Below are 13,745 nucleotides of genomic sequence, written 5' to 3'. Positions count from 1 at the left end.
CCTTGCACATATGCTTAACTCTATGGACATGTGTAGTCCTACAGACTGTGTGAGATGGTACATATTCACAGCAAGTGCAAAGGGAATACTTTAATGGAGGTGTGGTATCTGTTTTTTTACTTTCTGAGAGAAGTTAAGAAGCAGATAGGCCTGCATAGGAAAATTGAATTCCCACATTGTGATGCTAGACGGAAAATACTTTTTAACTCAGTTCAATCTGAACTCAAGTGGTTTTCCATGAGTGTTGAAAGTGCTGTTGGTGATTGAGCTCTCATGTACTAAAATATATAGGGAAATGCATAAATGCAAGTCCTGTAGAACAAGAGGAATCATCCCTCTCTGTGTATGAATACTCAGTCCGTGTTTTCTTTAGTTAGGTTTTTTTTTCCTTTTTGGTATTTCTGCATTTGAAAATAACATTTGAACTGGATGTTTTGGGGTGGTAGAGTTAGTGTGGCTGTGTATGGACAGGAGCAGAAGCTTAAGTATCTCAAAATACCCTGCCCTCCTATTGACTGGGTCTATTTTTAGCCCCAGGGAGCTCGGGATTATTGGAATTGAGAAGTTCCTGATTTATGCATCAGTGAAATTGTTAAATTGATTGGGTGAGGCCACACGCATTCCCAACCAGAACTTTTTGAGGGGCGTATGAGGAGGAATCCTAAAGCAGAAGAAAGAGTTTCTGCTCTTGTCAGAAACTCTTCCAGAGGAGTATTTACGGCTTAGGTACCTCCACAGCTGCTGACACTGCTGTCTCTGTGGCTATTCTTGCTGTGTGCTGCCACAGCCCCAGACAGTGGCCTGTGCTAGCTCTTCCTCTGCCAAGGTTTGAACAGTATGTAATATCTTCAGGTATCTAATATCAATATGAAGCAGGTGATGTCTAGCTAACCAGCATGCCCACAGTTGCAAGCGCATTAGTTTATTAAAATGTGATCTGATCTTTATAAGCATGTGCAAGTTTGCTGAAGCTGCATGATACAGAAAATTGCAATATTTTTTTTTTTTTTCCAGTAGGAGAGGTGGTTGTGGCATCAAGTGATTATTACTATTTTTAAAAAAAAATATTTTTTTGGTGTGTCTTTTCTGACTCCAGCAAATGTTTGGATCTCAGAGTGTCTACCTGGAAACCAGAAAATCTTTTTGCCCTTGTAGAACCAGTTGCTCAGATGCCTTCTAAAACCATTCGTGTCTTGGAAGTCATATACATTTCTTTTTTTTCCCATAAGACTGCATATTTAATCCTGAGAGATCATAGAATTTCATCTGCATTCGTTAGTTTTAGCTTGTTTTCTTAAGGAAACACGTTTTGCATAATTGCACTATCCATATTTTTGCCAGTATCATCCTTGCGCCCCGGTAACTTTTGAACACCTTGGCCAATTTCAAGCTGCTAGAGGCAGACATCTCAAAGACATATCACAAAGTTCTTACTGGTTATGCAAAAATCAGTGTCTGGGTAGAAGAGAGAGATCCAAATCACAACCCCGTTAAGGGAGAGGCTAGAGCGTGCACCGAGCGTGAGCGTGGTCTGCCAGCCGCGTACACGTTTTGGCTGGCCCTTCAGGACGAGCGTGGCTCGAGCAAAGTTATATTTATGGTGTGAGTTGTTTCTGGGTCTGTAGTTAGGAGACCCGTGTCAGATGTTAGGCAATGTTGTGAGGTGGGGGAGGCATGCTCTGTTATTTCCCACTGATAGTATCAATAAATGGCCTCAGTTAACTTCGGATTTGTATGCTCAGCTTCAAGCTGGACTTTACCCATTTCAGCTATTTAAGAAAAATTTAAATAATTTGGCTGGTTTGATGGTGGATAACACTGCTGCTTTGATAGCATGGCAGGTAACCATGGCTGCTGCCTTCCCAAATGTCCTGGTTTCGGCTGGGATAGAGTTAATTTTCTTTCTAGTAGCTGCTATAGCGTTATGTTTTGGATTTAGTGTGAGAAGAATGTTGATAACACACTGATGTTTTCAGTTGTTGCTAAGTAGCGTTTAGACTAAGCCAAGGATTTTTCAGCTTCTGATGCCCAGCCAGCGAGAAGGCTGGAGGGGCACAAGAATTTGGGAGGGGACACAGCCAGGGCAGCTGACCCAAACTGGCCAAAGGGGTATTCCATACCATGGGACGTCATGCCCAGTATATAAACTGGGGGGAGTTGGCCTGGGGGCAGATCACTTCTTGGGGACTAACTGGGCATCGGTCAGGGAGTGGTGAGCAATTGCACTGTGCATCACTTGTTTTGTATATTCCAGTCCTTTTATTATTATTGTAATTTCCTTATTGTTATTGTTATCATTATTGTTTTCTTCCTTTCTGTCCTATTAAACTGTTCTTATCTCAACCCATGAGTTCTGCTTTTCTTTTCCCTGATTCTCTCCCCCGTCCCACTGGGTGGAGGGAAAGTGAGCAAGCAGCTGCGTGGTGCTTAATTGCTGGCTGGGGTTAAACCACGACACCAAAGTATGAGGTAAAGCATAGAGGGAGTCTTAATTTAGCTGGTATGGTTTAAAAAATCTAATATGTATCCCTCAGGGCTTAAACCTGAGGCAGGCACACTAACAGAAGACAACATGACAACGTTGCATGGTGATGTTCCTCCTGTAATGGCAACCTTCAAGGACAAGGAGGTTGTCCAAAGGAGCAGCCCAGCTCCTCACAGCTGTGCATGGTGGGAGGACACGAGGCAGCTGGCGTAAGCCCAAACTAGACAGGTTCAGACTGAACATAAGGAAAATCATCTTCACCATGAGGACAGCCAAGCAGTAGATCAGGTTGCTCAGAGAGGTTGTGCAGGCTCCAGCCGTGGAGTTTTCCAAGACCCAGCTGGAGCAACCTGGGCTGACCCCAGGGCTGACCCTGCTCTGAGCAGGCTGGACTGGGAATCTCTCGAGGTCCCTTCCAACCCGAATTAGCCTGTCCTTTTGCCAAAAAAACCCTACCACATTGCACTGCAGAAGTGTCTTACAACAGTTTTGGATTGACTGTATAGATTGGGGCTGTTATTTTATGATAAGCATGCTAACAATATGTATTGACCTCCATCTTAAAAGCAGAATTCGGTACCTGAGCGAAATGATTGTGGATGTGTTAGCTGATTCTCAGCTTAAGAGATAAAAGATAAAAGAAACATTGTTTTGCCTTCTTTTTTTTTTTTAATTCAGACATCTTATTTGTATGAAAGATAAAGGTAATTTTAGTAAGTAAAAACTAAATCATTATTATGCATAAGCACTTCCCAGCCTGCGCCTGGATGAATTGTTATTACTGTTGTTACTATTAGAGCAATTCTAAAATACTGAAGCAAGCTGTGGATTTGTAAAATATTCAAGACAGAGATGTGGCCGTACAACTTGTGGACAGGAAATAGGTTCTTAGTATTTTAATATGCAAAGTTACGGGATGTTACTTCTGCACTTGCCTCGTTTTGTTTATTTTAAAATTATAATTCTTAGCACATACCTAGCTTTTTAATGTGCTCCAGTCTGTGGGCTGTCTTGTGCCATTGATTTTAGGCAAACTACCTATTGTTCTTAATAGGGAAATCTATTGATTTAAAAAAAAAAAAAGTCAATGGTGTGACATGGCTTGTTAAGGGATGTGGTTTTGATATTAAGCCAGTCAGGTAGCAGCTCCCAAGACCATTGCCCTTGCAGAAGCGGAGCCACTCGTTGCTGTGCCTGGGTGATGGGCACTGGAGTCCTTTGAGTTCCCAGCTCCTTGGTGCACCATTTCCCTCTCCCATTTCTTTACTGGAATGAAGCCTGTGGCACACCCCCAACGCGAGCCACAGCATGTTCCCAGTCTGGATAATTAGCAGTAGAAAAGTAGTTTTTCTGCTAAAACTTTCCATTACCTGCCTGAAATGTGGTCGTATGCATTAGGCTAGGCTAGTTGTAGAGGACAAAGGCAGAGAAATGGAAGGTCAGAGGTAGGTACCATCCCTGTAGGATGAGGGGAGTAACAGTGCTGGGAATTTAATCTGATGTCTGTTTGTTGTTAGTATCTATTTCAGATAAGGAAACAGTTTATTGAAAGTGATTTTTTCGGGTGAACTCGCATGGGAAGTGCGCAACAGCTTCTGATGTGCTTGTTGATAACCTTCGCTTCACGGGTGGCAGGAGTTTCTAGGGACCAAGTTTCAAACCAATCTGTTTGCGCCCTCAGTTTCAGGACTCTGACTCATCTGTGGGAGCAGGTTAAAAGTTGTATGAAGCAATTACTTTCCCCGCTGCCTGCCTCATCCTGCTGACAGAGTTTGTGCTGCCGTGCACCGGCGGGGACTGAATGTCTGTGGAGCAGCTCCTGAACTACTGTGGTTTTAAGAGCTGTGGTGAACCAAGCCTCGCTCCAGAGGCTTGATACTGATGCATCCTGAAGTTAAAGCACTCAGTTTTGTCTCTGTATTTGTTATGAGGTGGCCGGCTAGCACAGTAGTTTTTTGCAAGAATCCAAAGTGGAGTCTTATTGTAGATGTTGAGCCAACCAACATGTTGAATACCCCTACATGTTGTGTACAGATGCCCGTTCTGCTGTTTGGTTGATTTGTGCTGTCATCTCAGTTGGACTTCATATTTGGCTTTTTAATAAAGAAAATAAAAAACAGGGTCCCATTTGATGGAGATAACACTACAAGTTTGAATTTTTGTTCTTGCAATGATTGGTAGTTGGGAATCAGCCCTGTTCCTCTCTGAAACTAATCTTGTCAGGAGTTCACAGGGACATGGAGCGTTTGTTAAAAAACGGAATGAAAAGTTGCTTATAGGCATTTCCTTGCAACCATTCTAGGTCCAAAAAGTGAAAGCGGGTCTCAGAATTTATTTAATTTTTGTAGCTAGGGCTGGATTAATCTGCTCACTATTTTCAGTGCTCATTCCACTGCGGTTTATTTTGGGTCATTTAATTTCAACAAGGCTTGATCTGTTTACAACGCTTTCTATAGTAGCGTGACAGGGCCACACAGCTCTTTTATAGTATGTTCATTGCTAACCAGGAGCTCAAAAAACTAGTAAATGAGGCACAGACATGAATAAGTTTAGAGAGGACAGTACATTTTTGTATGGTTGGATTATTTTGGAAAGTTTTCTGAAATAACCAATCTTTTGTGCACTGTGGGTTGCTTTGCAGAGCTTGAAGTGATGGTATATAGTGGCCGTGTGCTTTCAGAGGCGAGTGTGGAGGGCTGGCTGAAGGCACTCTTCAGGCTTAAGGTACTTCAAAAGCCACTGTGGTTGAGAGTTGCTCTCAGTCCTTATTTGAGGAGCACTTTTGTTTCCGCAGGTAGATACCTCCATCAGGTAGTTTGATTTGATTTTGCTGATTTAATTTTCAGATTTGCTCTATGAACCATTCATATACAAAATAGATTAAGGTTAAATAGATCTCAGTTAAAAAGGTATTAATCAGTTGGCCTCATCAGCTAACACGCAAGTGTATGCTCATTGCCCATGCTCCAATTTAACGTTATGAAGGCGATGGCCTTGTTCCCCCCGAATGGAAGAGCCCGCCTTCTTCTGTGTCCATCAAGTCGTGACTATTTCTGGTTCTGCTCATGCCAGCTGACGAAGTAACATTCCTTTTGTGTACTTTATTAAATGAGGCAGCATTAGTGACTCGCACAACAGAAGTCAGAAGGAAGGCATGATGTCCTGAAAATGGCTGCATTTATACTAGCAGGTTGAAACAGCACCAAGAAGTGTTCCTGAGTGCCGAGACCGTTTTTTTTTTTCCTTAAATTTTTAGCTTTCTTGAACTCTTCTGGCCTCTGCCATTTAGCATACTCGTGAGCAGTGGCCAGGCGCAGTTCAGGAAAGGGCTGTTCTCAATAGTTTAATAGTGTGGAAATAGCTGTTTGCATTCCCGTCAGCCTCGGTGCGGGAGAACCTTCCTGAACATGTTTAACTCACTCCTGTGTAGGTAGTTACTACATCCTTATAGCAGATTAGAGGCAGAATCAGCAGTGTTCCGCTGTCTGAGTAAAAAGTATAGCATTAACGCTGCTGTTCTGGGACATTGGAAGCGTATTGAAGGTTTTGTAGCAGTGTGTGTGTGTGTTTGCGTAGACAGAGTCGGTGTACATGTGTACTGTGTGATGTACTTGCATAGGGATCTTAATGTTTTCTTGGCTATAGGATATTCCTGCTTGGCTACAAATTGTAAAGCCCTTATGCCAGTGACTGGAAAGTTTAAAAAGCACTTTTTAAAAACATCTCAATTTGGGAACTTACCTTTTACAAGTTGAGTGTGTCAAATGCAGTTTGCCTAATGCTCTAGGTCCTCTAGCCGCAGCTCTTAAAATTTTGTGACTGCTTGTGAGCTGTGTCATCGAGGAGCTTCTGATCTCAGCAGGTCCTGCCCTGCAGCTGCACAACCTGCTGGTGCACCCCACGATTTCTCTTTCTGGGGGAAAATATATCAGCACGTCTTACGCTGCTCTGCCTACGTTTTGGTCAGCACGCAGTGCTTGTAGAGGTGTGCTCCATGTCCATCTCCTCCAGCACAAGCCACCTCATAGGTGACTGCCCACCCATATTTTTATTGTCTCTTATTGTCTCATAACTGTCTAAAAATTCTTGCTTTCAGGTTGATCAGGAGCTCTCCTTTTGCTGTGTACCTTCAGATTTAGCTCCACGCACTGCTTCTAAATTTAGGCTGCAAAAGTACCAGCTTGACTTCTGTTCTTTTATACTTGAATGGAAATAGTTCAAAGTTGTGCTGATGTAATAAAAACAGGAGGCTAGAAGGCAGTGAACTGGAATAAGGATGAACGTATGAGAGAGCGCAAGCAGAGGGTGGCCACTTTAGATCCTTACTGCCATGAACACACAATTATTTTTTAATATAATATACTTAAAAGCTGCATTTCTCTTAAAGAAGGTTTAAATTTGTTATTCATAAAGTAATGCCATTTATAAAGAACATTTATGTTATGGTAACACCAGATACTCTAGCCAAGATAGCATGAGAGGCAGTTCAGGCAGTCTGAATAATACTCAGAGTATTAATTGTATAGCAGTGATCTGTACTTAACAGTGAAAATGCTGTTTCAAAGTCTGTCTCTTTTTTTTTTGTGACTAATAGCCTTAACGATCAATCAGAGGTAGTGGGCTGAGGCAGAGCTTAAGGCCATCAGCTCCTCCCAGCCTGCTACACAGTTCCCAGGAACCACCCTGTATTTCATTAGTTCTTGCTTAGTTTATCATGTAATATTTTGCTTGAAGGCATTAAACTATCATCAAAAGCAGCAGACCAATTAGTGTGACTTCTTTTTCCAGGGTCGTTGTACAAGGGAGAACTGCAAGTACCTTCATCCACCAACACATTTAAAAACTCAACTGGAAATCAATGGCAGGAACAACTTAATCCAACAAAAAACTGCAGCAGCAATGCTTGCCCAGCAAATGCAGTTCATGTTTCCAGGGACACCGCTACAGCCAGTGGTAAGTATATTTCTCTGATGGTGTTAATGGTAAGTAAAGTTGAAGACCACATTGACTTGCAAAAGTTCTCTAAACTAGTATCAATAAAAATAGTCCCCGTCTGTTGACTTAAGGAATTGCTGGGATGCTAGAGATATGTTCATTTATATTTGCATTTGAACATATAATGGAGTGTTGCTGTAGATTTGATATATTTTTTTTATCCCAGAATAATTTGCATATTTTTTCCTTTTTTTTTTTTTTAACCTTCATTCAATTCATGTCAGGTTTAGTCTAGATTTGCAAGGTTTTTACCTGTAATCCTTCTGGAGGTGAAAATTTGTGTAATAATTTGCTAGTAAGCTATTTGAGTAGGAATGCAAAGTTTCCCAGGAGTTTATGGGTTTGAAGGGCTTTAAATAGTGTTTAATCCCAGTACCAGGAGCAAAGGTTAATGTCATTCTGGGTAGCATTTTCTTACTCTCTTGAAATCTGAAGTGTCCCAGAATAAGACAGAGAATTGCTGGTGCATACACTTTACAAACTCAGCGTTTTATCTTAAGGTGATGCACATGGTGCCTGGGACACTTCAAATCCAGGAGGTGACATAAAACTAGAGTCTTGCATGCCTGAGCAACATCTTTGGATATGCATTAAAATGATCAGTTTGCTCTGGGCTGCCTTTGCAGTTGAGCTCCTCGTTGTACCAGACTTCCAAAGCATGGTTAGGCAAGTAATCTGAATTAAACTTTTCACACATGGCTGCTAATGATGTTTTCTCAATCTGAATGCCTACTGTAAGGCATCCCACTGGAGTGGATTTCTTTCTCTAACTTGAGGCATCTGGAGTGTTGGCATCAACTTCTGCGTTGGGCTCCCAAGGTCCGTTTATAGTTTATCAATAAAGACCTAGGCACTTCTGGTTACTATTCACTTGGCTTGTTTCAGACGTCTGCATTCGGATTAGATGATTTGGTTTTTTAAGTGCCTCTGCCCTTCCACGGGCTATCATAGGAGCCAAGCATAAGCATCTCAGAGGAGGACATTTGTATTTGGTCACAAGAAGCTCACCTCAGATGCCTTTTTCGAAAGTGTTTTTACACTTGAAATATCTGCTGTAAGGTGGGAGGCATGAACAAAAATTGGATGTCAGGAGTCCCTGAATTTCTGGTACATGTTCATCAAAATGTATCTTGGTATATTGGCATAATGCGTTTTGATATTTCCTGTTTTTTTACTGCTTGAGTGTTCACCAAAAAAAGTTTTGTTGAAGTAATAGATTCTACCTCTTAGTATTATGAGAAAAATTAAAGTGGCAAAATTATACTTTTTTCTACTCACGCATTTCATCATTTGAACTTTACAATTTCATGATGTAATGCCTTCTGTACTGATTGGTCTGATAAAAGTGCCGGGTTTTATTTCTCTGTCTCACACAAATTGCCAGATTAAGATGACTCAGCCTTGACCAAATGGATGAAAAGTGAAAGAAAATTCCACAGAAGTCATTTGACATGTGGATTTATTCTTAAAATTATATCTGATACAAAGCTGTTATTTATATTTTACATAACACATATTGTCCTCAACATAATTGAACCATTGTTTCATATAAATGTTCATTACTGTGCTCTAAAGAATTTAGCTCACACTTGACATATAAACTGGGCTGTTTGATATCAAGCAGTTTTGATCTCTGATAAAAACAGAGCATTATGCACTTTTAATTCTCTAGGGCAGGTAGATGCCATTTCTGTACAGTTGGGTATCCTGGCTAATCTGCTGCTCAAAGCATCTTCTTGGTACTAACTCACATTCATTTATAATTTAGTAACTGGTTCCAAAGACAAAAAAAAAACCCCAAACCAAAACAGAAATAAACCTTCTAGCTCCTATGCTTTCTCTTGCATATTTTCTACATACTGTGCGTGGCTGCCTTCCCTTCTCCAACACAGACCGTGCAGACCACCTTGATGAGAAAGACACTCCTCCTTCGATAAGTGTTTTTAAGTCTTTCCTTAGTGTTCTGCTGTTGTGTGGTTCATTTCTAGCTGCCGGCTTATTTGGGAACTTAATTTCTGACAAAGCTGATCTGAGATGTGTCCTGTTCTTCCTCATTTATAATTATAGTTTCACTCTCTGGGGTAAACGTCAGCTCTGCAGAACTAAACCGCTTTCCGGGTCTGACCGTGGTCTGACCACGGTGATGTTCTGCCTCCATCCCCCATGGAGCTGGTGGTAACAAACCCACCATTCTGCCTTGGAAAGGCTGCATTTTAGCATCACACAAGTGCTCTTTCTTCTGGTCATGACTTCACTGACTCGCTGTAGGAAGGCATGAAACAGATTTTTAGACGTATCGTTCCTTCCAATCAAATTTTTTCGTAAGATGAACTCTAGCTAAGCCTGAATAATCCCTTTCTAAATATTGTGTCCAGCTGAGATTATAATATTTATTCTGCTTGCCACTGGTGACAGCTGAGCACACAAACATTCGCAAAGGTGAGGTTTTTCGATGTGTGAGCCATAGCAACATATAATTGCAGGAGGTGGCAATATACAGCATGCAAACAGATGGAAGTTACATGCCAAAGAGCTCATTATATATACTCTTATTAGAAATATGGCTTTAATATAGTTAATCACGCTTCACCTATGAAATCTGGTGCTTTGAAAAATAGCCTGTTTTCCCAAGGAAAACGGGTATTGAGAAAAAGCAATAAAGTCTATGTCTATGTTATTTCTACTTTTAGATGTGTAAATAAGCCTGCAATGTAAGCTGGACCTCCATAGGGATTCAGGTTCAAAGTAAGACTTCCTTTGCATTGGCAACCTCTTTTCCAATAATAGAGCTACAAAGGCGGTTCTTCGACTGTTACTGGAATGTGTTACGTGATTAAAAGAAGAGAGTATGCCGTGTGTTTTGCCAGCTGTTTGAAATTTTTTCATTAAGAAAATGAATCAGTGCCAGAAAGAACACGCAAAAGACAGCTAGTAAGCTCTTGATCAAAGGGTTGGGTTTTTTTCATCTTGGTCTGTGTTTTCCTTTTGCAGCCCACATTTCCAGTGGGTCCCACAATAGGAACGAACACGGCTATTAGCTTTGCTCCTTACCTAACGCCAGTAACACCGGGAGTTGGCTTAGTCCCGACTGAGATCCTGCCCACGCCGCCTGTCATCGTTCCTGGAAGTCCACCGGTTTCAGTCCCCGGTTCAACTGCTACCCAGAAACTCCTCAGGACTGATAAACTGGAGGTACTGTAGACACCGTCGTGACTAGAAATACAATCCTCTGTTAGGCTGTGTCAAAGATCCTGGAGGGAAAAACTCTATTAGAAAGGATGCTTAAATTTAGTTGCTACAAGTAAAGACCTGGTAACCAGGTAGGATTTCTACACTTGCAGCCAGTGGTAACTAAACACTGTTATTTTTAAGGTAGTACGTTCATTCAGATTTGATACACAGGCATGGACAGGAATTTTCATCTTTTGTAAAGTTCATCTCCTCCAAAATACCTCGAGTATACATGCCTGTGAATGTATGCCTCGATGAAATATCTAACAAGCACTTTCTTACTGCAGTATTAATTCTGTCCCGGTTTTTATGCACTGATGTTAGAGGAATTTTATAGCCTTATGGATCGCTATTAGGGGAATGGTATAGCGCTTCAGCCTTGAGTTACAAATGGAGATGTCGAATTTTACCAACCCTGCAGCAGACTGAAGGGGCAAGCCCCCAGCTGTGTGCAGAGCCTCCCTGGTGTTGATGGATCTCCACCTGGCTGGGCTCAGTGGAATCTGTGTTCCAAGTACACGAGAAGGCCAAATGGCTCTTGCAGAAATGAATGTCCTTTCCCAAAAGCCTAAGCGGTAGTATCTAGAGTATGTTTCTTCCTAGGAAAATCCGCATGTTCATTCTGCCCATTTTTGAAAATTATTTTTAAGGAGGCTTTCCATATTGTTTGTAGATTCCATAAAAAAATGCAGTGCATCTGATGCATATCTTCCCCAGGTCTCAGCAAGGGCTCTTCCTTCCCTGCCAGTGGAGCTGCAAGAATACAAAGTGTAGTCAGGAAGGGACTGAATATTTTGTGATTCCCAGCTAGTTTTGCAGGGGCAGTTACTTCAGTGAGGATCCTTCCCAGGTGTTTTCTAGACAGGAAAAAGGAAAGGCATTTGGGAATGCTTCTGTTGCATGGCAAGTTCGTTTAGCCGCTGTGCCGCAGAGCTACCTGAGGACCCGTGCGTGTAAGGGTAAAATAGATGCATTTCCCTCTCCCAGAAGAAGACGAAGCGTTTATTAAATTGAATTCGCCGAAAAACGTGAACTGACCGGGGAAGGGGGCGGGTCTGTCTTTTGGGGGCGCGGGGCTCTCCCTGCCCTTTCGCGTTGCGCCGAGCTCTTCCCCTGCAACGCGTCTTGTTTTGCACGTAGGTGTGCAGGGAGTTCCAGCGGGGAAACTGTGCGCGTGGAGAGACTGATTGCCGCTTTGCGCATCCAGCAGACAGCACAATGATTGACACAAACGACAACACCGTAACCGTGTGTATGGATTACATAAAAGGTCGTTGCATGAGGGAGAAATGCAAGTATTTTCACCCTCCTGCACATTTGCAGGCCAAAATCAAAGCGGCGCAACACCAAGCCAACCAGGCTGCGGTGGCAGCCCAGGCAGCTGCGGCAGCTGCGACTGTGATGGTAAGTGCTGGCATATATGGCTGCCTTTTTTTGACAGAAGCTCTTTGATGCCTATTTTGCTTCAATTTAATGCTGTTTGCTTATACTTTCTTTTCTCTTTTGCCTCTTTCTTTTTTTTTCCTTTTTTTTTTTTTTTTGGTAAAAGATAAGAAATTATAAAATTATTACTATTGCTTGATGGGAGGAAGCACTTTTTTTCTTTATGCCCTTATTTTAATGCTGTATTTCTATCCAAGAAAGTGAAGCAAATGACACTCTATACCACTTCTGTTCTCTGCCTTGATTATATGTTAAATTTGCCCCTAGTATTTCCAAACAGAAACAAAACTGATAAGCTTCAGTGTCGCCTGGAAAACAGGGGCACATGCGCTGTTTTAGCTCTTTGATGACAGATACCCATGTGGAAATTTGGAAGAAAAGGAAGAAAAGCAAAGAGCGAGCTCTTCCCTCAGAGGTTGGTGGTAGAAAAGAAACCTGTATTAAGATTCAACTCACCCCACCTTAGATGTCAGACAGCTAGATATCTGAGCCTAGCCTAGCCACCTTGGTCTCACTTTATAGGTAGCGGAGAAAAACCAGCACATTCATCTGATCTACTATTAGTGCCTGTCTGAGGATGAGAAGGAACTGCCCTCTGTAGGTACACATCTTTCCCCACTGACTAAAAAGTGTTGACTATATCTTTTTGAACTTTGGTTGGATGAATCTCGCACCTAGGGACTTTTCTTGCCTCTCCCACTGTCATGGGCAAGTTACTTGAATCACAAGGTTTAAAAGTAGTAAACTAAAATGGGAATCATTAAGAAAAAAACATAGTACGTATAGTCAGCAGAAGAGATTGAGGGCTTTCTATTTTCAGATATTTCAAGCTCTTACTTAAAACTGTTCAGACAAGTCAGCCCATCCATTTACCAGTATTGGATCTTTCTTACGGTTGCTACCAGGAAAGTTGATAAATTTAAATAGAGTGGTATTGATAAAGTTAAATAAATCAAGCACGCAGATTCTGACTTGGGAGACAAAATTGCTGGCAGCAAATCAAAGAATCATTGTCTTCGTTGCTGGCAGTGGACAAATAATTAAGCAGATGTGGTTTGTGGACTTGTGGGCAGTGCATACAATAGTTATAGACAATACAGTTATTCTCTGGGTAAAAAGCCTACCAGAAACACAATACAGTACAGTATATAACTACCCCAAGCTATTGTATTTAGCAAATTAGCAAAGACCAGACTTTTTGAGGGACAAAGGGTAAGTTATGCAAGAAAGTAAACCTCCAACAGAAGAACATTTCTTGAGTTTTAATATTCTTTCCCTTACAGTATCCCCAGTCTCTGTTTCAAACTGGATGACTTTTAGTTAAACTTCCCTGTGCTTGCAGAAATTGAATACCATCTGGAAATTAAAGCAAAGGAGATTGTTTTTTTAATTTTAATTAGCTTCTATTGTGCAATATTCATTGTCAGTTTAGAGAATGTAATATTTCTAGGCAGTATACTAAAGAGGAAGGGAGAGGCATGAGGGGATTCATTTTTTGCACTTCAGTAATGGTTGGATGTATATCCTGTGATTTTAAATAAGCTGTCATTGAAGTTGCATTAGCCTCAAAGCAAGATGGAGTATCTTTGGA

At 41.5% G+C, this 13,745-nt stretch overlaps 1 protein-coding gene across 1 annotated transcript in view; it reads left to right on the top strand.

The window, feature by feature from the left end:
* The window catches only part of MBNL2 (muscleblind like splicing regulator 2), a 97,365-nt gene that overhangs the window by 54,655 nt on the left and 28,965 nt on the right, over window positions 1–13,745 (top strand). The window contains 3 exon segments of the mRNA XM_030036466.2: window positions 7,274–7,438; window positions 10,472–10,672; window positions 11,852–12,115. Coding sequence (XP_029892326.1) covers window positions 7,274–7,438; window positions 10,472–10,672; window positions 11,852–12,115 — 630 coding nt within the window.

This window comes from Aquila chrysaetos, chromosome 14, assembly GCF_900496995.4.
Source record: "Aquila chrysaetos chrysaetos chromosome 14, bAquChr1.4, whole genome shotgun sequence".
Lineage (NCBI taxonomy): Eukaryota > Metazoa > Chordata > Aves > Accipitriformes > Accipitridae > Aquila > Aquila chrysaetos.
The sequence above is the reverse complement of the archived record's forward strand: the minus strand, read 5'-3'. Positions and strand labels throughout refer to the sequence as shown.